Below are 22,249 nucleotides of genomic sequence, written 5' to 3'. Positions count from 1 at the left end.
TATTTGACCATGTATAATGCCTCTAGTTACTAAATATGTTCCAAAGATTTTTCTAAGATTTGACCTACTAACCTAGTTTTTGACTTCATGTGACCCACTTTTTTAAGTGGTCTATGCCAAAACAATATCCCCCTCCCGAAATCTTCGATTCGGCGGGGGAAAATTAAGTAAATAAAATTAAAATTATTTTTATAGATACTTAAATAAATGTTATTTCTGTACAACCATTTTTTGTTCGTTTGGCTATAATTTGTATGATAGTATCAGACATTTTCTACAGAAATGATCAATTTGTCATAAAAATTTGCACAGCAAAAAACCCCAGAGTTCATGGTGTTCAATAGAGAGTTTTACAATGTAATTGTTTATGAAATATGTCAAATATTTGTCCCAAGTATTTTCTTTTAATTTACCTGATAGATCTCATTTTCCAGAAAAAAATAAAATATTTTTCCTACCTACCAACCCACCTGTAAAATTTAGGGTTGGTAAAGGCCAAACAAACAATTTTTTAATTTAGGCCCTATATATATGCATATCTGCAGCATTCCACAATGATAAACCTGTGTGACATTGACTTTTGAGTAAGGGATGTGGGACTTTGACCTGACACATTGTCTTAATAACCCGAACACATGTGTATAGCAATTTCAAAATCCCTTTGTGCAAGACAAAGTTTACAGCCCAGACAGGAAAAACCGGATGGACAGACTGTTGACAGAAAATTTTAATAGGCCTTAATTTGCCAATGGAGGCATAAGATGTAAAGTGATAGGTAACACTGGTGTTTCCCTGTTCACTTCAGCCAAATGCCCCCAGAAAAGAATATCTGCCTATCCTAGACCTTATTTTCATATGGGGTCTTCATGCACTTTGTTTTGTTTTCATGAAATGTTGTTAATGAGACATGAAATCAGTGACATAAAGCCTTTTTGTGTCACATGTGAAAAACTTTAAACATGTAATAACTGACAACCCAAAAGAAGCATGGGTGACAATGGTAAGTTACAACTAAAGTAATAAATGCAATGATACTTCTAATAAACATTGATTTCAACTTAGCGTCTCTTTAAAATTATAACCTGTGTATAATTAAGACAAAAACATATATGCGCTTGGGTATTTTTGAATGAGTTTGTAAGGCGATTAAATAACAGAATATTTTGAATAAAAAGCCAATAGTTTGCATTAAAAAAATATGCAATCATATTGATAAAGATTTGATACCATTACCGGTATATTTCCCTTAAGTATATACTGTATATCATCATCCAGTAGAAAATTTAGAGAAACTAATATAAAAGTTCTGTGTCCTCTCTTTCATTTATTGTTAAACTATATGTCTACATTTTAGCTGTTCATATTTATTCAACTATTAGCATACATGCCATATTTTCTGGAGACCATTCAGGGGGATTTGTTCAAAAGGCTAAAAATTCAGGGGGATTTTGGTTGTATTCAGGGGGATTTTTTTAGCAGGTCTAAGTTGGCGAAATTTTAAAGTATTTTTAGACACAAGTATGAAAAAATGTATTCACATATAGTTTGCTTTGAAAACCTCTTAACTTTTTCATTATACAGAATTATTTTATGTCATGATTTATCATATTTTTATGATACACTGTCATGTCATACTGTAATGCACTTGCAGAACTGAATATGTCATTGGAAAAATATGTTTTCGAGACAATTAAATTAATTTTACCTTCCTCCAAAGTCTTTAAAAAAATTGTGCTTAATTCTATCAACTTTGATGACTTTCAGACAATAAGAGAATAGAATAAATATTATTAATTTCGTCATTCCAAAAGAGTAATATTTCTTTGCCTTTGATAATTACTACAAATTAATTGACCACTTATTGTAAAGGTTTCCTTTTGGAGAGTTTCACTCACATACTGTGGTTTCACTTTGTCATTATTGCCTGATGTAAAATTTAAAAAAAAAAAAAAAAAAATTAATTCCAGGGGATTTTTATCTCCCGCCGGGAGACCGAGGGATGGATCGAAATTCCGGGGGATTTTTCCCCCCGCCGGGGGATATGGCATGTATGTATTAGGAAAATTATAAAACAAAAAAGAATCTAATCTGTTTTTAAAATCCGAACTTCAAATAATCAAATAACTCGACTTTACCCCACCTCCAAACTTGGGACAAATTTGCACCCACTCCCACCCGCTAGTAAAATTACCCCCTTAAATATTTGCCTTTATATTCATGTATTTGCCTCTGGGGTAAATTTGCCCAATATCGCCATGTGAACAGTAAATCAGACATTTCCATCATTTTTCTGTCATTTCACCAATTTTCCTCCATCACCAGACCTTAACATAGTGCTAACCTTTCATCATCTACAAAGAACCAAGATGTATGAGATGGAAATCCCCCAATTTGGAACATGGTATTCATACCGGGTCTTTCTTTGGAGTAAACAAAATATCTATAAACTCTAAAAAATATTTAAATAGTATTTGTTAAACAGAATTCAGGTAGAAAATGTACGTAAGAGTATAAATTTTTTATATATTTCCTATGCAAGTGGGGTTACACCCTAATATATTTGAAAAGACTAACCAACACTATTTTGACTATTTCAACAGATGCTGTGTGAATGTTTTTAATCTACATAAATCTTTTAAAAGTAAATGGTTCTTGTTCATACTCTGCTACAAATTTTGAATCAAGATTAGGAGGCGTTCAAAATACTTTCTCAGGTACATAAGCAAAAATAAGATCTGATGTTCAAGAAATTAAAACAGTTGTATCTACATATTTTTTGAATGGCCCACAGTATTTTGGGCATAAAAAAAGCAATCCCTGCATCTTAAGACAGTCTGTACGAAAGTCATTATCACATTGCAGGACACGAGGTCCTGCAAAACAGTCTACATTGCAGGACCGGACCAGTTTTTGCAGGACCAAACATTTTATGTACATTTTTGTGAAAGTCAGGGCTTTCAACAGGGTCTAAACCCAATGATCTATGACTCTTAAAATCTGATTTTCAAGAGTCAAAATCAGATCTTCAAGTGTCATTGTCCGTGTTTTTCTAAATACATGGTATTACTTCTTAATTATAGTTTTCATCTGTCGTATGATGGCATTGCAAGGTACATGATTATCTATTAAAAACTAATACATATATACACTTTTTAAACTGATATAGACATGGTTTAAAAAACTAATACAAAATTTATTTAAGCATTGTTGTTTTTTAAACCATCGTACTAAGTGAAAAAGCAGAAGGTATCCGTTAATTTGCATAATGGGCGGAGTTATTACGTCATTACGTTTGAGTGCTGCTAATTAACATGGAAACCGATTAGATTCCAGATCGATAATCAGTTGTCATTGCGGGTGTTAATTGTTCTCGACTTTAATTGATAAAAAGACATTTAGATCATTATCTTGCAAATGATTAATATTACAAACTAGAGATTGCTTTTTCGAAAAAGCGCATGTCTCCCCCATTGTGTGGTCGTAGGTGAGAAATAATCAATGATGGATCCCAAAATCAATAGGGGCCATCAACTAGTCATGACTAACTGGCATACCAAGTATGAAGTTCCTGGGTGTAAACGTTCTTGAGTTATTGAGCAGAAACCGGTTCTTCACCTCAAGGTCAGTGACCTTGACCTTTGACCAACTGATTGCAAAATCAACTAGACATCATGACCAACCTCACTTCAAAGTTTGGTGAACCTAGATCAAAGCATTCTCCTGATATTGCACGGAAATATTTTTTTACATTAGAGGTCACAGCGACGTTGACCTTTGACCTTGTGACCCCCCAAAACATAGGAGTTTTCTAAACCTCATGATCAACCTCCCTACCAAGTTTGGTGAACCTAGGTCAAACCATTCTCAAGATATTGAGCGGAAATGTTTTTTACATTGGGGGTCGCCGCGACCTTGACCTTTGACCTAGTGACCCCAAAAACAATAGGGATCTTCTACACCTCATGACCAACCTCCCTACCAAGTTTGGTGAACCTAGGTCAAACCGTTCTCAAGATTTTGAGCAGAAATGTTTTTTATATTGGGGGTCGCCGCGACCTTGACCTTTGACCTAGTGACCCCAAAAACAATAGGGATCCTCTACACCTCACGACCAACCTCCCTACCAAGTTTGGTGAACCTAGGTCAAACCATTCTCAAGATATTGAGCGGAAATGTTTTATACATCGGGGGTCGCCGCGACCTTGACCTTTGACCTAGTGACCCCAAAAACAATAGGGATCCTCTACACCTCACGACCAACCTCCCTACCAAGTTTGGTGAACCTAGGTCAAACCATTCTCAAGATATTGAGCGGAAATGTTTTTTACATTGGGGGTCGCCGCGACCTTGACCTTTGACCTAGTGACCCCAAAAACAATAGGGATCTTCTACACCTCATGACCAACCTCCCTACCAAGTTTGGTGAACCTAGGTCAAACCGTTCTCAAGATTTTGAGCAGAAATGTTTTTTATATTGGGGGTCGCCGCGACCTTGACCTTTGACCTAGTGACCCCAAAAACAATAGGGATCCTCTACACCTCACGACCAACCTCCCTACCAAGTTTGGTGAACCTAGGTCAAACCATTCTCAAGATATTGAGCGGAAATGTTTTTTACATTGGGGGTCGCCGCGACCTTGACCTTTGACCTAGTGACCCCAAAAACAATAGGGATCCTCTACACCTCACGACCAACCTCCCTACCAAGTTTGGTGAACCTAGGTCAAACCATTCTCAAGATATTGAGCGGAAATGTTTTTTACATTGGGGGTCGCCGCGACCTTGACCTTTGACCTAGTGACCCCAAAAACAATAGGGATCCTCTACACCTCACGACCAACCTTCCTACCAAGTTTGGTGAACCTAGGTCAAACCATTCTCAAGATATTGAGCGGAAATGTTTTTTACATTGGGGGTCGCCGCGACCTTGACCTTTGACCTAGTGACCCCAAAAACAATAGGGATCTTCTACACCTCATGACCAACCTCCCTACCAAGTTTGGTGAACCTAGGTCAAACCATTGTCAAGATATTGAGCGGAAATGTTTTTTACATTGGGGGTCGCCGCGACCTTGACCTTTGACCTAGTGACCCCAAAAACAATAGGGATCTTCTACACCTCATGACCAACCTCCCTACCAAGTTTGGTGATCCTAGGTCATGCGGTTTTCCAGTTATCGATCGGAAACGAAGTGTGACGTACGGACGGACTGACGGACTGACGGACTACCGGACTACCGGACTACCGGACTATCGGACTACCGGACTACCGGACTGACGGACAGGGCAAAAACAATATGTCTCCCCCAGAGAGGGGGAGACATAATTTATGATGCTTCATTTTCGGGTCATTTATGATTTTGAATGCGTCAAAACCCGGGGAGCTCGGGTTGATAAACGCCCTGATTAAGTTGGTTTGATAAAGTAAACATAGGTTAGTTAATAAAATTAACAAGATACACGTTTGACACATATTTATTAAATCATTTTGCCCCAAAAATTATTGCCGGACAAGCGGGCCTACAATATAGCTGTGATTGTGAATGTAAGGATTGACTTAAATCTTAACAGTCTGTACGAAAGTTCGTCGGACCTCGGCTCCCGACGGTAATAAATGGAGAGGTCTGACGAACTTTCGTACAGACTGTTAAGATTTAAGTCAATCCTTACATTTTACATATATTACAAGTGCAGCGCTTGTGACTTCTGCTAAATCAAAGCATGGAATTATTACATGATTAATAAAATGCTTGCCTTACAATTACAACTATAAAATATTGACCAACAAACTGAATTTTATCGTTTGAAAATTCTATCTGATATAGAGTCTGATTGGTACCAGGCTGTAACCAGATTCAAACCCAAGCCTGGTGAGTATGAGGCTGTCACCAGGTTCAAACCCAAGCCTGGTGGGTACGAGGCTGTCACCAGGTTCAAACCCACACCTGGTGGGTACAAGGCTGACACCAGGTTCAAACCCAATCCCGGTGGGAACGAGGCAGTCACCAGGTTCAAACCCACGCCTGATGGGAACGAGGCAGTCACCAGGTTCAAACCCAATCCCGGTGGGAAGGAGGCAGTCAACAGGTTCAAACCCAATCCCGGTGGGAAGGAGGCTGTCACCAGGTTCAAACCCAAGCCTGGTGGGAACGAGGCTGTCACCAGGTTCAAACCCAAGCCTAGTGGGTACAAGGCTGTCACCAGGTTCAAACTCAATCCCGGTGGGAAGGAGGCTGTCACCAGGTTCAAACTCAATCCCGGTGGGTACGAGGCTGTCACCAGGTTCAAACTCATGCCTGGTGGGTACAAGGCTGTCACCAGGTTCAAACCCAAGCCAAGTGGGTACAAGGCTGTCACCAGGTTCAAACCCAAGCCTGGTGGGTACAAGGCTGTCACCAGGTTCAAACTCAATCCCGGTGGGAAGGAGGCTGTCACCAGGTTCAAACTCAATCCCGGTGGGTACGAGGCTGTCACCAGGTTCAAACTCAATCCCGGTGGGTCCGAGGCTGTCACCAGGTTCAAACCCAAGCCCGGTGGGAACGAGGCTGTCACCAGGTTCAAACCCAAGCCTAGTGGGTACAAGGCTGTCACCAGGTTCAAACCCAATCCCGGTGGTAACAAGGCAGTCACCAGGTTCAAACCCAAGCCTGGTGAGTATGGGGCTGTCACCAGGTTCAAACTCAAGCCTGGTGGGAACGAGGCTGTCACCAGGTTCAAACCCAATCCCGGTGGAAACAAGGCAGTCACCAGGTTCAAACCCAAGCCTGGTGGGTACGAGGCTGTCACCAGGTTCAAACCCAAGCCTGGTGGGAACAAGGCTGTCACCAGGTTCAAACCCAAGCCTGATGGGTATGAGGCTGTCACCAGGTTCAAACCCAAGCCTGGTGGGTACGAGGCTGTCACCAGGTTTAAACCCAAGCCTGGTGGGTACGAGCTGTCACCAGGTTTAAACCCAAGCCTGGTGGGTATGAGGCTGTCACCAGGTTCAAACCCAAGCCTGGTGGGTATGAGGCTGTCACCAGGTTTAAACCCAAGCCTGTTGGGTATGAGGCTGTCACCAGGTTCAAACCCAATCCCGGTGGGAACGAGGCAGTCACCAGGTTCAAACCCAAGCCTGATGGGAACGAGGCAGTCACCAGGTTCAAACCCAATCCCGGTGGGAACGAGGCAGTCACCAGGTTCAAACCCAAGCCTGGTGGGTACGAGGCAGTCACCAGGTTCAAACTCAAGCCTGGTGGGTATGAGGCTGTCACCAGGTTTAAACCCAAGCCTGGTGGGTACGAGGCTGTCACCAGGTTCAAACCCAAGCCTGGTGGGTATGAGGCTGTCACCAGGTTCAAACCCAAGCCTGGTGGGTATGAGGCTGTCACCAGGTTCAAACCCAAGCCTGGTGGGTATGAGGCTGTCACCAGGTTCAAACCCAAGCCTGGTTGGTATGAGGCTGTCACCAGGTTCAAACCCAAGCCTGGTGGGTATGAGGCTGTCACCAGGTTCAAACCCAAGCCTGGTGGGTATGAGGCTGGCACCAGGTTCAAACCCAATCCCGGTGGGAACGAGGCTGTCACCAGGTTCAAACCCAAGCCTGGTGGGTATGATGCTGTCACCAGGTTCAAACCCAAGCCTGGTGGGTACGAGGCGGTCACCAGGCTTAAACCCAAGCCTGGTGGGTACGAGGCTGTCACCAGGTTTAAACCCAAGCCTGGTGGGTATGAGGCTGTCACCAGGTTCAAACCCAAGCCTGGTGGGTATGAGGCTGTCACCAGGTTTAAACCCAAGCCTGGTGGGTATGAGGCTGTCACCAGGTTCAAACCCAATCCCAGTGGGAACAAGGCAGTCACCAGGTTTAAACCCAAGCCTGGTGGGTATGAGGCTGTCACCAGGTTTAAACTCAAGTCTGGTGGGTATGAGGCCGTCACCAGGTTCAAACCCAAGCCTGGTGGGTATGAGGCTGTCACCAGGTTCAAACTCAAGTCTGGTGGGTACAAGGCTGTCACCAGGTTCAAACCCAAGCCTGGTGGGTACGAGGCTGTCACCAGGTTCAAACTCAAGCCTGGTGGGTATGAGGCTGTCACCAGGTTCAAACTCAAGCCTGGTGGGTATGAGGCTGTCACCAGGTTCAAACCCAAGCCTTGTGGGTACGAGGCTGTCACCAGGTTCAAACTCAAGCCTGGTCGGAACGAGGCTGTCACCAGGTTTAAACCCAAGTCTTGTTGGTACGAGGCTGTCACCAGGTTTAAACCCAAGCCTGGTGGGTATGAGGCTGTCACCAGGTTCAAACCCACGCCTGGTGGGTACGAGGCTGTCACCAGGTTCAAACCCAAGCCTGGTGTGTACGAGGCTGTCACCAGGTTCAAACCCAAGCCTGGTGTGTACGAGGCTGTCACCAGGTTCAAACCCAAGCAAGAGTTATTCTGCTAACTATGATAACAGGCATTTTGTATAGTTATTGGTCAGTTTAGCAGTCAAGGTGAAATTTATGCCTTACTGGAGCTCACAATCAAGAGAACCCAGGTTCAATACAAAGAAGACCTATGCCTTTAAAAAAAAATCAGGCAAGCATAGGTAATTACATAATCCTTTATCAAAAGATGATAGGAAATAAATGCTATTAACAAACAAATTATGTCTAATTGTAGTGAATTATTGCCATTTTACATATAAAGGCATTTATGTGAAACACTTACCCCCAAAACACCAAATGTTTCAAATTAGTCTTCCTCAGAATCCTGTTTACAGGCCACACTTTTTGTGTAATTGACAAACTGCAAGACTTCCTGAAAACTTGTCTCGTCTTATAGTAAATAAACTATTTTATCTGTGTTACCAATTACTTTATTTCACAGCAAAATCACTAATTTTGTCCACAATCAATGTGTATTGTTAATTATGAGAAAATAACATGCAATCAAGAAACAGATTCATAAAGAATTGTTGTTGTTTGGACATAAATGTTTGGATCAAAGCACAAATGCATAGGGATTACAAACATACAATAAATTAAGTGAACACACTTTAATTCCCAGCAGCAGAAAGTCACAAAATATTATTTTTACTCCAGTTTTACTCAATTCATCCTTCTTAACCAACAGTTACTTAAAAGATAGCTGAACACACAGATTATACAAAAATCAAAAATCCGTGAAGACTGTACACAGACATCAGATGTGTAAATTGACAAAAATTCCCAATTTCCCCATAATTATTAACTTCCGATTATTTCTAAACACACATTGACAGTACGGAGAAAAGAATAGAAAGTCAGCCTTAAGCGGGCGTAAACGAGACGCCAAGAGATGCCATAGGCTATGAGGCACAATATCGACATCACCACAATAATTTCTCTGTCAGATATCCAAGAATATTGACTGAATCCCAAGGCAGTATTGAACTCCATACTTAATTTCTTGGTAATTCTAGGTTCTGGGGCCTCATTGCACCTGAATCAGAAGCAATTGGATTTTTTTTCAGTCCATAATTATAGGAAAGTCAAGTGTTTTTTATGCTTATTGGTTAATCTGACATTTATTTTTAAAATTTTGTCTACATTGAATAAAAAGAGAGTAAAAACAAATGCGACATCAGCCAATTGACTACAACTCAAGTGATTTTTTTTTAATTATTTAATCTTATAAGGACAACAATCATTATTCTGAATTTGTTGAATTAATATTATTAAAAATGCACCTGAAAAGTAACACAAGTTAGCTGATATGGATGGTTTATAGATCATCAGTCTTACTTCCATTATTGTCCAGCACAGAGGGATTCACATTTCCTGTATTCCCTTCTCCAAAAAAAATACATTTTTACCAAAACGCGCTTAAAACGCACTTAAAAGTGTATTTTTCCTGCGTTTTTTCTGAAAAAATGTTTTTTTTCTGCTTATATTTATGAATAACTGCGTAATAAGTGTATCTTTTCTAAATAAGTGTATTTTTTCTGCGTCTTTTGTTAACTGAAGTGCGTTTTTTGAGTGAATAAGTGCGTCTTTTCTAACAGAAGTGCGTTTAAGTGTATTTTTTCTGTTTTTATACAGAAGTGCGTTAAAAAAGAAATCTTTTAGGTTTTCGTTTTCAGCAGAGTGCGTTTTAAGTGGATCTTTTAACCCTTAATCCGCTATATATCTAGTATAGTTATAAGCTGTCACTGCTGAATTAATTATGGGTAATTAATTAAAATACACTGTGGTCACTTCAATAGCTTTATCTTTTTCATTTGTAGACCTAGAGTATCTAAACCTATATTGATCATCCTTGTTAAGGTCCCAGGTTTATAATGCTCATCTCGAAACAGATAATTGTTAATCAGTTTTACCTGTACAGGTGAGTTAATTACGATCAAGGTAAGAACATGACAAAATCACTAGTTTCATACCTTTACTAAAGTGTGTCTTTTATTTTGTTTCTTTTTTTACCACCAATAAGTGCGTTTTAAGTGCGTCTTTTATTTTGATATTTTTCTGACCACCAGTAAGTGCGTAAGCTGAAATTGCCATTTTTCCATAAATATGCACACTAGCACCTTTAAAGTTATACAAATGATTACAGTGTTGGTTTTTGGAGGGATCATAAAACTGCCATCTTCCACATGGCTTACCAGTTATTGGAAACTGGCCAAATTGGGTCAATCAATTTATGTTAAGTACTAATAAAGTCATTACTTATTTAAAATATGATACCCTGTTTTATTCCAGAGCTGTCAGAAATATCTAGATTTGACAAAAATATAACAAAAGATCCTTGAGACTCATTTTTTTTTTGTAACACAAACTCATGTTTAGAAAATTTAAATGAAACAAAATGTGTATTTATTTATTCAAATGTGTTCTTTTTTTGATGGTTCAATATATTTATACATACATATATATATATATATATATATTATACCTTACATAAATGTGTCCCTTCTTTGTGTATATAAAGTTGATCGGTCTGTATATCAATGTATTTTAATAAAAATCCAGTTTTTATGAAGTCAGCGGTCCATATCATGTTTTTGGCTGGTCCGGACCTCGCCAAAAACATTTTTTTGCAATTACCCGGTAAACATAATTAGATTTGTTCAATGAAACACATTAAAGGCGCTTTAAAATTATTATATGGTAAAAAAGTGTTCGGTATAATATAAGAAATATAACACACCATTTCGGGCCATATGGCATTATAAGGACCGGCCAGTCAGCCCCCTCGGTCCATATACACCTTCGTTGGCTGACTGGCCGGTCCTTATAATGTCATATGGCCCTCAGTGGTGAGTTATATTTCTTAAATATATATAAAAAAATATTTTTGCAAAATGGACACTTTTAATGCAGGTAAAATGCACCTGAGTGAATTTGTGTTCTTTTTTAACACAGAAAAATGCTCTTTTAACGCAGAAAAAAATGCACTTTTAATGCATTTTTTTTCATCAAATTTGGGTGCAAAAGATTCCCTTTTAATCGGTAAAAATGGAAGTGCGTTTTAAGCAAGTTTTTAGGGATCAAAACGCTCTTCTTTCCTGAAGTGCATTTTTACCTCCAAAAAGCGCACTAAAAACGCACTTTCAAGAAGTGCATATGTGCGTATACTTTCCCAAAAAACGCAAATGCGTTTTAACTGCGCTTTTTGGAGGTAAAAAACGCACTTCTAGAAAAGTGCGTTTTTAGAGCGTTTTATGTAAAAAGCGCAGAAAAAATACGCTTAAGTACGCTTTTCTTTTCAATTTTATTCACTTTTTACGCACTCGGTAAGAAAAATACGCTTAAAACGCAGTGCCAATACCGCTGCGTTTTCCACACTTTTTTGAGAAAAATTGTCAAGCACAAAGGGATTATAAGTTTCTTCCATGGCTGAGAGTGTAAGATAGGTTCATCCCGACAATAGCATAGGGTGTTTTGCCAAAATGAGGTTTACCAAGTTTTTGCAAAACACCCTGCGCGAGGGTTGGGATGAACCTATCTGACACCCTTGGCCATTAAGGTAGATGCTTTTTCGCCCACCTCAGTTAAACAAAACAAAGTTAAAATGTATTTTTTGCAGGAACTCTTTTGTTCATAGTGAAAATAAATGCTTATGGCAGGGCTTCCGTTAAAGGAAGTTTGGAAGTATATTACTCCCAAGAAATGGGTAAAAACTTCCAAAAATGAATCCTTGGAAGTACAAAAACTTCCATAATTTTAAAGAAAACTTCCAAAGTTAAAAGCGTGGAAGTTCAAAATATCAAAACCTTTTGTCAATATTACTTTAATAGTCATAATTTCAATCAGTTTAAGTGTTTTTAAGTAATGAATTATAATAATATAACTTAAAGTGCAAATTATTTGATTTTTAATATATTTGTTGAAAAATAGTTGAAAAAGATATTGTATTATTATCAGGAGACTGTAAAACTTCCAAAAGTGATAGACAGGAAGTTCATACTTCCAGTTTCAATTTCTTAATGGAAGCCCTGTTATGGATACGTGGTTGTCATGGATATGCGCGCAGTGATCCAGATTATTTTAATAGTCAAATTGGTCTTGAAATAGTTCTGAAGAGAGTTCAGCATTATTTCTTGAATGGTGCGTGAACACTTTTTTATGGTGCCATTTGAAGCAAGAAGTAATTAATTAGCATTCTAAATATTGCCACAAAGGTTTCCATGATGCTACAGACAACAGTCTTCAACAAGGGAGGCAATTGTGTGATGACAATAAAAAGGAGTTCCATACGGGTACCTGTTTTATCTTTGCCCATGGGCAAGATAACAATTTCTAGCATGGTTAAATATTTTAATCTACTTATCTATGTTGGGAGAAAAACATTTCCAGTATTGTAAAGCACAAAGGGATGAACATTTCAGTACAAAGGGATGAACATTTATAGTATTGTCCAGCACAAAGGAATGAACATTTCCAGTATTGTCCAGCATAAAGGGATGAACATTTCCAGTATTGTCCAGCACAAAGGGATGAACATTTCCAGTATTGTCCAGCACAAAGGGATGAACATTTCCAGTATTGTCCAGCACAAAGGGATGAACATTTCCAGTATTGTCCAGCACAAAGGGATGAACATTTCCAGTATTGTCCAGCACAAAGGGATGAACATTTCCAGTATTGTCCAGCAGAAAGGGATGAACATTTCCAGTATTGTCCAGCACAAAGGGATGAACATTTCCAGTATTGTCCAGCACAAAGGGATGAACATTGTTTTCAATTGGATTAATTTTTTTCTTACAAAATATGGTGAAATCATAAATATTCTTGAGACATTAATTTTCATGGATTGCTTGGGTTGCCTTATCCACAAATTCAAGATCCCAACAAAAATTTTACCTTTAATTCTGAAAGCATTATGTCTACATAAAAGGTTATACATGCAAGTCTAATAAAGGACCAAAATTGAAATTAAAAAAAAGCTGAAATTAAAAGTTGAGCAATTTTACGAAAGAATATTTATCAGATTTCCAATCAATAAGCATTTGCGTTTTCCCAGAAATGTCTTAATATAAAAAGAATAAGTTTATGAGTCAAATTTATCGGAACTGCCCAATCAAAAATGTCGTGGGGCTTTGTGTGATGTGCAGCTATTTTAAAAAAGATATATGCATTTTTGTTACCCGGAAATAAATTTCATCAACTATTTTTCATTATTTTTCCGAATAACTTTCTTATTTGACAAGATATCATCAAGAACTCTCAATAGATTGACATTGTTGAATAAGTGGTCTGGGGCGTTTTGACATAAAGACAAAGTAATAATAATGACAGACATTTCCAAAATAATGTGATAAAATCTTCTTTCGTAAAATTTGTTAAAACTCCTTACTACCCCAAGACATGTCACCAAGAATGTCTCAAAACTAAGTAAAACATTAATTTTTTAAACATTTTAGTTTTTGACCCCAACCCACTTTTGCATTGTGGCCAGCCCTAAATATATAGTTTATATAACTTATATTATTTAACCTGAATGATAATAAATTAAAGTCAAATTTATTAATACTTGTACTCAATTTTTGTATGACATTGCCTGACATTAAAACAATTTAACTATCAATCTCATCTGCGGCACATGTAAAATCTGCTTATTCAAACAATAGGTTACAAACTTTTGATTCATATTATCAGATTCATATATATTATATTCACTTGATGAGTCTATAATTATGTGGTCAGTCTTTTAGCTACAATAATGAGCGATCAGGGATACTTTTTTATTATTTTGACATTTCTTATGCATCCATGTAACGCTACAACTCTCTACCATTTAACACCGGGCGAAAGAATCTATAGTAATGTAGTGCATTGATGTTGAATTATAATGACAAAGTTGTTCAATATTTACCCGACAGTGATCTTAACTGGATTTAATTTGTCATTTAATAGTCGTTATTTTCAAATAAATATAATATTCTGGGTCACAAATACTGTTAAACATTAACTCAACCTGTCAGATTTGTCCCAAATTTACAGATATCACGATACTTGATAAACAATCAACACATGTAAGTGTTTTATGATATCTGAATGTGTTGTTTTGGCAAAATGACATAAATATGTGTTTAATAGTAGGTGATAATATTGTTGTAGAGCTGTGAATTTATAACGGAGATAATTTCAAAATTGTGGCTGCGAGGATTCTCTGCGCAAGGACCGTTCGCTACTTTTTGCTGGGATGGTGGACGTCGTGAACGAGTCTGCCATAGTAATACAAAAAATTGTCAAAAGACTTCTTGATGGCAATTGAGGTGGACTAGTCAGTCTATATGGACTGAATTATTCTATTTCATCTGAAAAAAATATAAAACAACAAATAGGATATATGTTATGAAATTCCTTTAAGTTAGGTACGAAAATTGGAGGGTACAAAATGACTAATTCCCCGACAATGATAGTGAAACAGAAAGACTGAGGGCATTTTTGTTGATACCAAACCAGTTTCAGTTTTGGTGTCAATGGTTTCAGCAGTTTCGAACTCGGTTTTGATAGTTTGGCTTGAAGTAACAAATGCATGGTTTTGTGTACAGAGGCGGAGTTACTGTATGTAGCCATTATTTCCAATTATAAATATAACCTTTATCATTTAGCTCATTTGCCCATTGTAAGGCATTGTTATCAAAAGGATTGAGTTTCAACAAACGTGGTTGATCACTTTCCGCCATGTTGGTTTCAAAGTAAACTAGTTTTCGGATGGAACGAACCGATGAAACCGCCTCCGGTAGAGTCGATGCTATGATCTATCTCAGATTATTATACGACCTCTTATTGGGCATCACAATTATTAATATACTGTAAAGTAATGTAAAGAAGCTCGACTACCGTAAATTGGTCGTTTTAGGTGATACAACATGGCGGCGACCATGCAAAAAAGTTAATTGGAGGCTCTGGATGCGATTCGAACACATGAAATTGAAACGACAACTCGTTTTGTGTCATGGTCTTCGCCTAAAGGATTTGGAAATCTTGGTAATGGTTTTAATATTGCTCTAACTTCGAGTTTATAGACGAAAGTCAACAAAGGAGAAACACATTTTTGGTGTCTATCTTGAAAACAAATTATGAAAATTTTTGTAGTTGAAGCATAAAAAAGTGGTCTTATTTGTCATATTATCTATCATGATCAACGCAGTTCCTCTTGTCTATCGTAAAATATTATTCTTGAAATGTTGAACTTTAGCTGTTTATCCAGATTTTTTCTTATTATCTATCGTAAAATATGTTTTTTTTAAATTTATGATAGACAATTAGAATTATTTATATTTTTCTTATTTGTCCTATAATTACATGAAAACACAAGTAGTAAGTTTCTTACAGTCTATCATGAGTTTTGCTTTACTGTAATTATGTATAATTTGTTTTCGTATTGTCTTTCATAAAATATATTTATTAAAATTTATGATAGACAGTAAGAAAAATATTTCATGATAGACAATAATAAAAATAATTCATGATAGACAGTAAGAAATATTTTTCATGATAGACAATAAGAAATATTGAAAAAAAAATTCTTATTGTCTATCATAAAATATGATAATATTTATGATTGACAGTTAGAAAAATGTTTCATGATAGGCAATAATAAAAACAATTCTTGATAGACAGTAAGAAATATTTTTCATGATAGACAATAAGAAATATATATTTCATGATAGACAATAAGAATATTTTTACTTATGTATCATTTACATAAAAAATATTGTCTATCATAAAACATGGTTTTCTTAATTGTCTTTCCTAAACATATATATTTTATTTATTTTCTAATATAAAATGAATCTTTCATACTGGGATTAATCTTATCAATAATAAAAACAGAAATGAACATTACTGTTCATTTAACTTTAACCATTGTTTATCTGCCATCACATGGCTTCAAGATAAGTTTAATGAATTTTATTATAATAATAAGGTAATAAGTGATACTGGTTATGAAAGTTTATCTTAAAAGCAGGGGAGAGTTCAGGATTAGACGTTAGAGAGGGCATACCTAAGGGGCGTACTCCGCTCCCCAAGAGAGGACATACCTAAGGGGCGTATCCCTCCCCCCCAAGGGTCCGCTAGACGTAAGCAATCTGTGAAGAAATCAGAAAGACATACAAGTGAACATAACACATCGGTGGCCTTCAAGTAGTGGTGATATTGACTTCATGGCATATCTTGCACATGTTCAAGGATTGCGTTCTGCTACAAGCCTGGAGAAAATAACTTTTTTCTCAGTTTTATGGCATGTATGCTTTTCTTGTTTTCAACAAATATCACACGGATGATGGATACATTTTCACCAGTATTGGAAATTGTTGGAAGACGAGGAAACTGTTGTTTATATACGGATGAAGAAACATCAAGAGGACATAATTAAAGGAAGTTGTGCTGTTTGAATTTGTTGTTTTTATGAGTTCACGTCGCCTGCACATAATGGCATTTGAAAGGTGTAGTTTATTAATTTCCACTCCTTTGAGATAGAATGCAAACTTTGACGACTTTAGTGATGGGGCATGTGCCGGGTGTGCCATCCCCCCTCCCACGGAAGCGTTTGTGTTAACTGTTGGTCATTGCAATTGCTCATTGATCTGTGATAGACTGCAGACTGTGAGAAGAAATTATTGATTGGCAATTGAAGCCAATTCTATTTCTTTCTCACTTACACTTGTTTGATCAATGTACTTTTCTTTATATTATCAAAGAACATATTTGATGCAAAATTTAAAATATATCAATTGATTTTGTAAATATGTACCTTCAAATGTCCATAAAAGAAATGGTATATGATAGGGTTATTTTTGTATGACATACATAAATATCAATTAAAATATTTTTTTGATATGTACACTAACAACTTCGTATTAAAAGGTACATATTATTGAGATGCGGACAACAGTTTCATAATCGTGATACTTTTAAGCCTAAAATCTGTTTGCTCAATAGCCTATTCGTCAAGCTCAATAATCTGTGATAGACAACAGTTTCAACGTATTTATAAACGTTGCATTAAAATAATTCATGATAGACTCCTAAAAAAGTATGGAATATACTATAATATAGTAATATTGCCATTACTTTTATAACATAAAAGTAAAAAAAAATCACGACAAAGATGAACGACATTAATAATTCTGATGGCCTCAAGCAGGTCCGATCATAATTAAGGATAGACAACTGGGCCGACCCTCCGGTAGGGGTTTCAATAGTTTCGAAAACCGGTTACGGTTTTCGTTAAAAAAACACGATAAAACTGGTTTTGGTTTTATTTGAAACTGTAACAACAAATGCACAGTTCGAGAAACCGAAATAAAACCGAAACCAGTTTATAACCAACACAAACGCCCTGAAACATCAATAATAATTTTATCCAACAGAGCATTTACTGCCTCTCTTTTCATGACACTAGTCAGACCACCACTACTTACGTTTAAACAAGCACGATCTTTACATTGTGTAAAACGAAACTAGTAAATAAAGCACTTTTAAATAAAACGTATCACTTCTGTTCATTTCCTGATTGTGCAGCATCCTAAACAGGTGCCCTTTACGTCATTCTCCCGCGCTATGCTTTATTGGCTTAAAGCATTTGGTAACCATAGGGAAATATTGGTGTATTCGCCATATTGGAAAATGGCGGCCCCCTTAACAAACTTGTCAAACAAATGTCCGTGGTAAAATCACTATTTGTTGCTCGAAAATGTTGCGTTTTCAGCATATTTTTGTATTAATTTTGTAAATCTTAAAGAACTGGCAAAATGACAAAATTTACAGACGGTGACGAGTCGCTTGAAATGGCTCGATCAGAAAATGGCGATTCGACCTCAAGCGAACTCGAACGCTTGGACAACAATTCGCCCTGTCCGTCGGGTTCAGACTCCCCAACTGAAAGAGGAATCGCAAAAACTAGGAAGAAAGAAGAAAAAATATTACGAATTATCGAGGAAACTTCAAAACTTGGTTCAAACACGTTGGATCTGACTAACAAAGGAATGAGACAGTTTCCTTCTGAAATTTTGGAAATGCCACAGTTAGAGGTATAAATAACAAATGCTCATTGTTAAATGTAACTTTAAACAGTTTAATTGCATTTAAAAAAAAAAAAAAAAATGCAACATTAATTCAATATTTGTTTATCATCTAGTTCTCTAAAATTTGGAAACAGAGTCACCCCAGCAAACAATTGACGTTGGAAAGACGTTGTAACAACGTCAGAAACTGACGTTGGATAAAAGTTGTATAATGGTTGAAAATGAAAGTTTTTTAGACGTCAAAATCATGATGTTGAAACAACGTCGGAGTTACGACGTTGTTCAACAACGTCGTGATAACAACCAAAATCCATAGTATAAACATGCATACCACACAGGTAACAGGTAATTAGGAATTACAGTAGCATACACCTACATTCATTAACAAACAACTCAGACAATGTACAGGTTTTATTTTCACAACAAATCTGTACAGACAATAAAAGTATTAAATGATAAAGGCACATTGAATTAAATGATACATGGTAAATTCATAAGTTTAGAGATGTATGTTAATTAACTTGTGTAAACAGTTGGTCGTCGTCCTCCACCTCCTTGTCTGTCTGGAGCGTACTTCAGACAGGATCCAATTGCCTCATCACAACTTCAGCAGTAATCACAGTGACACTTGCTGAAATACATAAAAATATTGTCAAATTAAATTATATTGACTTGAAACTGCTGAAAATAAAGTTTTGATATCAAATTCCACACAACAAAATTTCTACAGTTTTGGCACAATATTTTCTGTATTTTTTCATTATCTTTTAAATGTTATACTTATTTCAGTTACTAAAATCTGTGATCAAAGCTATCGCGTATGAGATCATTTCCAGTGAATAATTGTTTTGTTTTCCTTGAACAGGCACTAGTGCTATTTTTATAAGAGGTGAATGCACAAGACTATACCTGGTACTCACTTTAATAATAAAATAATTAAATGATTACTGTCAAGAAGCAGATTTGACTTGGCAAGTATTACCTTGAATACCTTGAAAAACTGCTTTTGGAAAGTCATTTTCTCCTTTTCCCTTCACGGTTAAGCTATGCACCCGTCATAAACCTGTCAAAAAGGGGTACATAATAATATGAATTTTATAACAATATATATAATTTTGCTGGATAACATTGTGTTTAAGAAAAACAATAGTAAATAACATGGGCCTTTCGGATCCAGATCAAAGTTCAAAATTACACAGAAAATACTAGTACATGTATTTACAGATATTATTCAAGAGAACAAATAACTTTGTTTTCTCATACAAAAAGTACAAATCTGCGCGATGTCAATTGAGGACGAATCGGGTTGAATTACATGTATGCTAAAATTTCATTGAAACAACCTTGTAAAACACCAGAAAATTATTGCTATAAACTGTTAAACATGCATTATATCAACTTACCTTGTTGTATTATTTAAAATATGAACCGTCGAGTCTCTAGAGGAGTAATTGACTCTTACACTCTCGTCAATATTCGTACACCTCATGAGCAATATGGCGGATCGGAATGGGTTCAAAATTGCGCGCGTCTATTTTAAGATAAGGAATTAAACATGCATTTTTTTCGGAATTATCTAAATGACATGATAAGAAGCTATCGATATCATTATTCTGCTATTTTTTGTTTAACAAGATGAATTTTAACAACAATAAAAAACAGAAAGAAAAAGTCTATAAACATGCGACACCATGCGGAAATTACAGAAACCAAGGGCACAGACAAGGGAAGCAACTTGAATAATAACATGATCGAATTTTAGTATTTATTTGCAGCAGTATCACGATTTTTCGAGCAATTTCTTGTAACATTATGTGTACATCATGTATTAACTTGAAAAATACAACTTATTACAAACAATAACCAAATCACAACGTCGGTTCGATGTCTAATTGCGACGTCGGACTGACATCGTGGTTTTGACATTGATACAACGTTGTATTTAAGTCGCCGACGTCGCGACCTAAATCCATCCTGTATCCGACGTTGATCCAACGTCATGTGTTTGCTGGGACATTTGAACTTTACAAATTGCATCACATTTTGTGTGCATTAACAAGTACCCTTACTAAATCAGACTGCAGAACAAATAGTTTTTAACACTTCTATGGTAAGATAAGAACTAGATAAAATTTAGGTCATTAAGCCATATAAATTTACAGAATCAATTCAGAGTCTGAATGACATGACCGATTTTCATGTCTGTTGTCCCAATAACGTACCAAATGCTTTGTATCTGCGTCATATATTTGCTATATGTATAGTAGTGGATGCTTTATAACATCTGGTGATTGTACCACAAAACACAGATATATTGCATTTCAGTACCTATACCTAGAAGGCAATGAGTTGACTGCAGTGCCAGATGAAATGTTTGATAGACTACCAAACCTCAAATGGCTAGATCTACGCCGAAACTTTTTAGTCCGTCTTCCCAGTGTATACACTGGTCGACATCAAAATCTTCGCAATCTACTTCTAGAAGGAAACAACCTACGGACTTTACCTCTTGAGCTAGGTACCCTACCAGTGGTCGAAATAAGCACTTACTTTTAAAAAGTATAAGAATTAGGCCTTGTTTATCTAAGTCTAATTCAAGGACTGACTATCAGGGGCCTATCTCGGAAGCATTTTGAATTTTACATCATCAACATGTGAAACAATTGACTTCATCATTTTAATTTTCATTAACTTTGATGCATTTTGAGTTTAAAAATGTGCTGTATACTACAAAAGTTCTTGTCCTTGATTGCTAATTTCTGTAAAACCATCTTTGATAGAATATGTGTAATTGGCTCATTGCAATAAGCGTTTAAAAGCAAGCTTCATCACAAAATTTTGTGGCAGTATTCCGACAAAGTTAATATTTGGATAGTTAAAATCCATCATACTTCATTCATTAATGCCAAAGTTATTAATGTCAGTAAATTGCTATCTAGAGGTTATTTAGATAGTACAGTGGAAACTCACTAAACCGGACAAGGTCCGGACTGGGCAAAATTTCCGGTTTAGTGAGGATTCCGGTTTAGTGAGGATTTGATGTACGGAGTAAGTTTACTCAAAATTTAAACTGAGTGAACCTTTTAAAGGGAAGTTGGAAAACTGGAATTAAATCAAAACACATAATTTAACGTAATTAACACGTAATTTAATGCTTGTAAAGTATGTTTGATTGTTTAATTAACGCACCACTCTTATTTGATTCAATTATAGAAGTCTTTAGATAAAACAACCCTCTAAAATGATCACTTAATAACCGTTTCTAGTTCTTTATTTTCTGCAACAAATAAATTAATGGTTCAATTAATTTTCTTTTCACAAGTTTGATTATCGCGCGGCAGTCAATCCACAGCGCAATCATCATTATCGATTATCGAGTTAACACAACATCGCAGGTGCAATATTCAACAACGCACCGGCTGTCAAAACAGTGACACGCGATTCGCGAATTCCTAATACACAGCATCATTTTGACATGTTTGAACAAATACACGTCCGGTTTTGTGAGGTAAAATTACGTTGATAACTAACAAATTTTCTCGATTTTTTTGTCCGGAATTCCGGGGTTCCGGTTTTGTAGGGATTTTTTAAAAATTGAAAATAGAAGGGGAAAACCGGGACTCTGAAAAAAGCCCGGTATTCCGAGGATTCCGGTTTTGTGGAGATCCGGTTTAGTGAGTTTCCACTGTACTTGTGTTTTCAGTGTTACTAATTAACTTTTGAATTAAAAATATGAACATTTTTGAACATCAAATTCCAACTTTAACTGATGCAT

General features: G+C 36.6%; 3 protein-coding genes across 7 annotated transcripts in view; 2 read left to right on the top strand and 1 right to left on the bottom strand.

The window, feature by feature from the left end:
• The window catches only part of LOC128211316 (serine/threonine-protein kinase 32B-like), a 185,865-nt gene extending 167,860 nt beyond the window's left edge, over nt 1-18,005 (bottom strand). Inside the window, exons 1-2 of one of the 4 annotated variants that reach the window (XM_052915975.1) lie at nt 17,872-17,966; nt 16,489-16,536 (exon numbers count right to left, since the gene is read on the bottom strand). The gene's annotated coding sequence lies outside the window, so the exon portion shown is untranslated. The other 3 variants (XM_052915974.1, XM_052915977.1, XM_052915978.1) reach the window with 3 other exon arrangements.
• Nucleotides 988-8,418, top strand: LOC128210604 (adhesive plaque matrix protein-like). Its single transcript, XM_052914955.1, has 3 exons — nt 988-1,000; nt 5,826-6,906; nt 6,945-8,418. The coding sequence occupies exons 1-3, from the start codon at nt 988-990 to the stop codon at nt 8,416-8,418; spliced, it is 2,568 nt and encodes an 855-aa protein (XP_052770915.1).
• Nucleotides 18,006-18,066: 61 nt separating the features above from the next.
• Nucleotides 18,067-22,249, top strand: part of LOC128211315 (leucine-rich repeat-containing protein 27-like) — a 68,551-nt gene continuing 64,368 nt past the window's right edge. Inside the window, exons 1-2 of one of the 2 annotated variants that reach the window (XM_052915972.1) lie at nt 18,067-18,480; nt 20,800-20,992. In XM_052915972.1, the coding sequence (XP_052771932.1) occupies nt 18,202-18,480; nt 20,800-20,992 (472 nt within the window). In that variant the 5' untranslated portion in view covers nt 18,067-18,201. The remainder of the gene's footprint in view (nt 18,481-20,799; nt 20,993-22,249) is intronic. The other variant, XM_052915973.1, reaches the window with a different exon arrangement.

This window comes from Mya arenaria, chromosome 12, assembly GCF_026914265.1.
Source record: "Mya arenaria isolate MELC-2E11 chromosome 12, ASM2691426v1".
In the NCBI taxonomy this organism is placed as follows: Eukaryota; Metazoa; Mollusca; class Bivalvia; order Myida; family Myidae; genus Mya; species Mya arenaria.
Note: the sequence above shows the minus strand (reverse complement) of the source record. Positions and strands in the feature narration are given on the sequence as shown.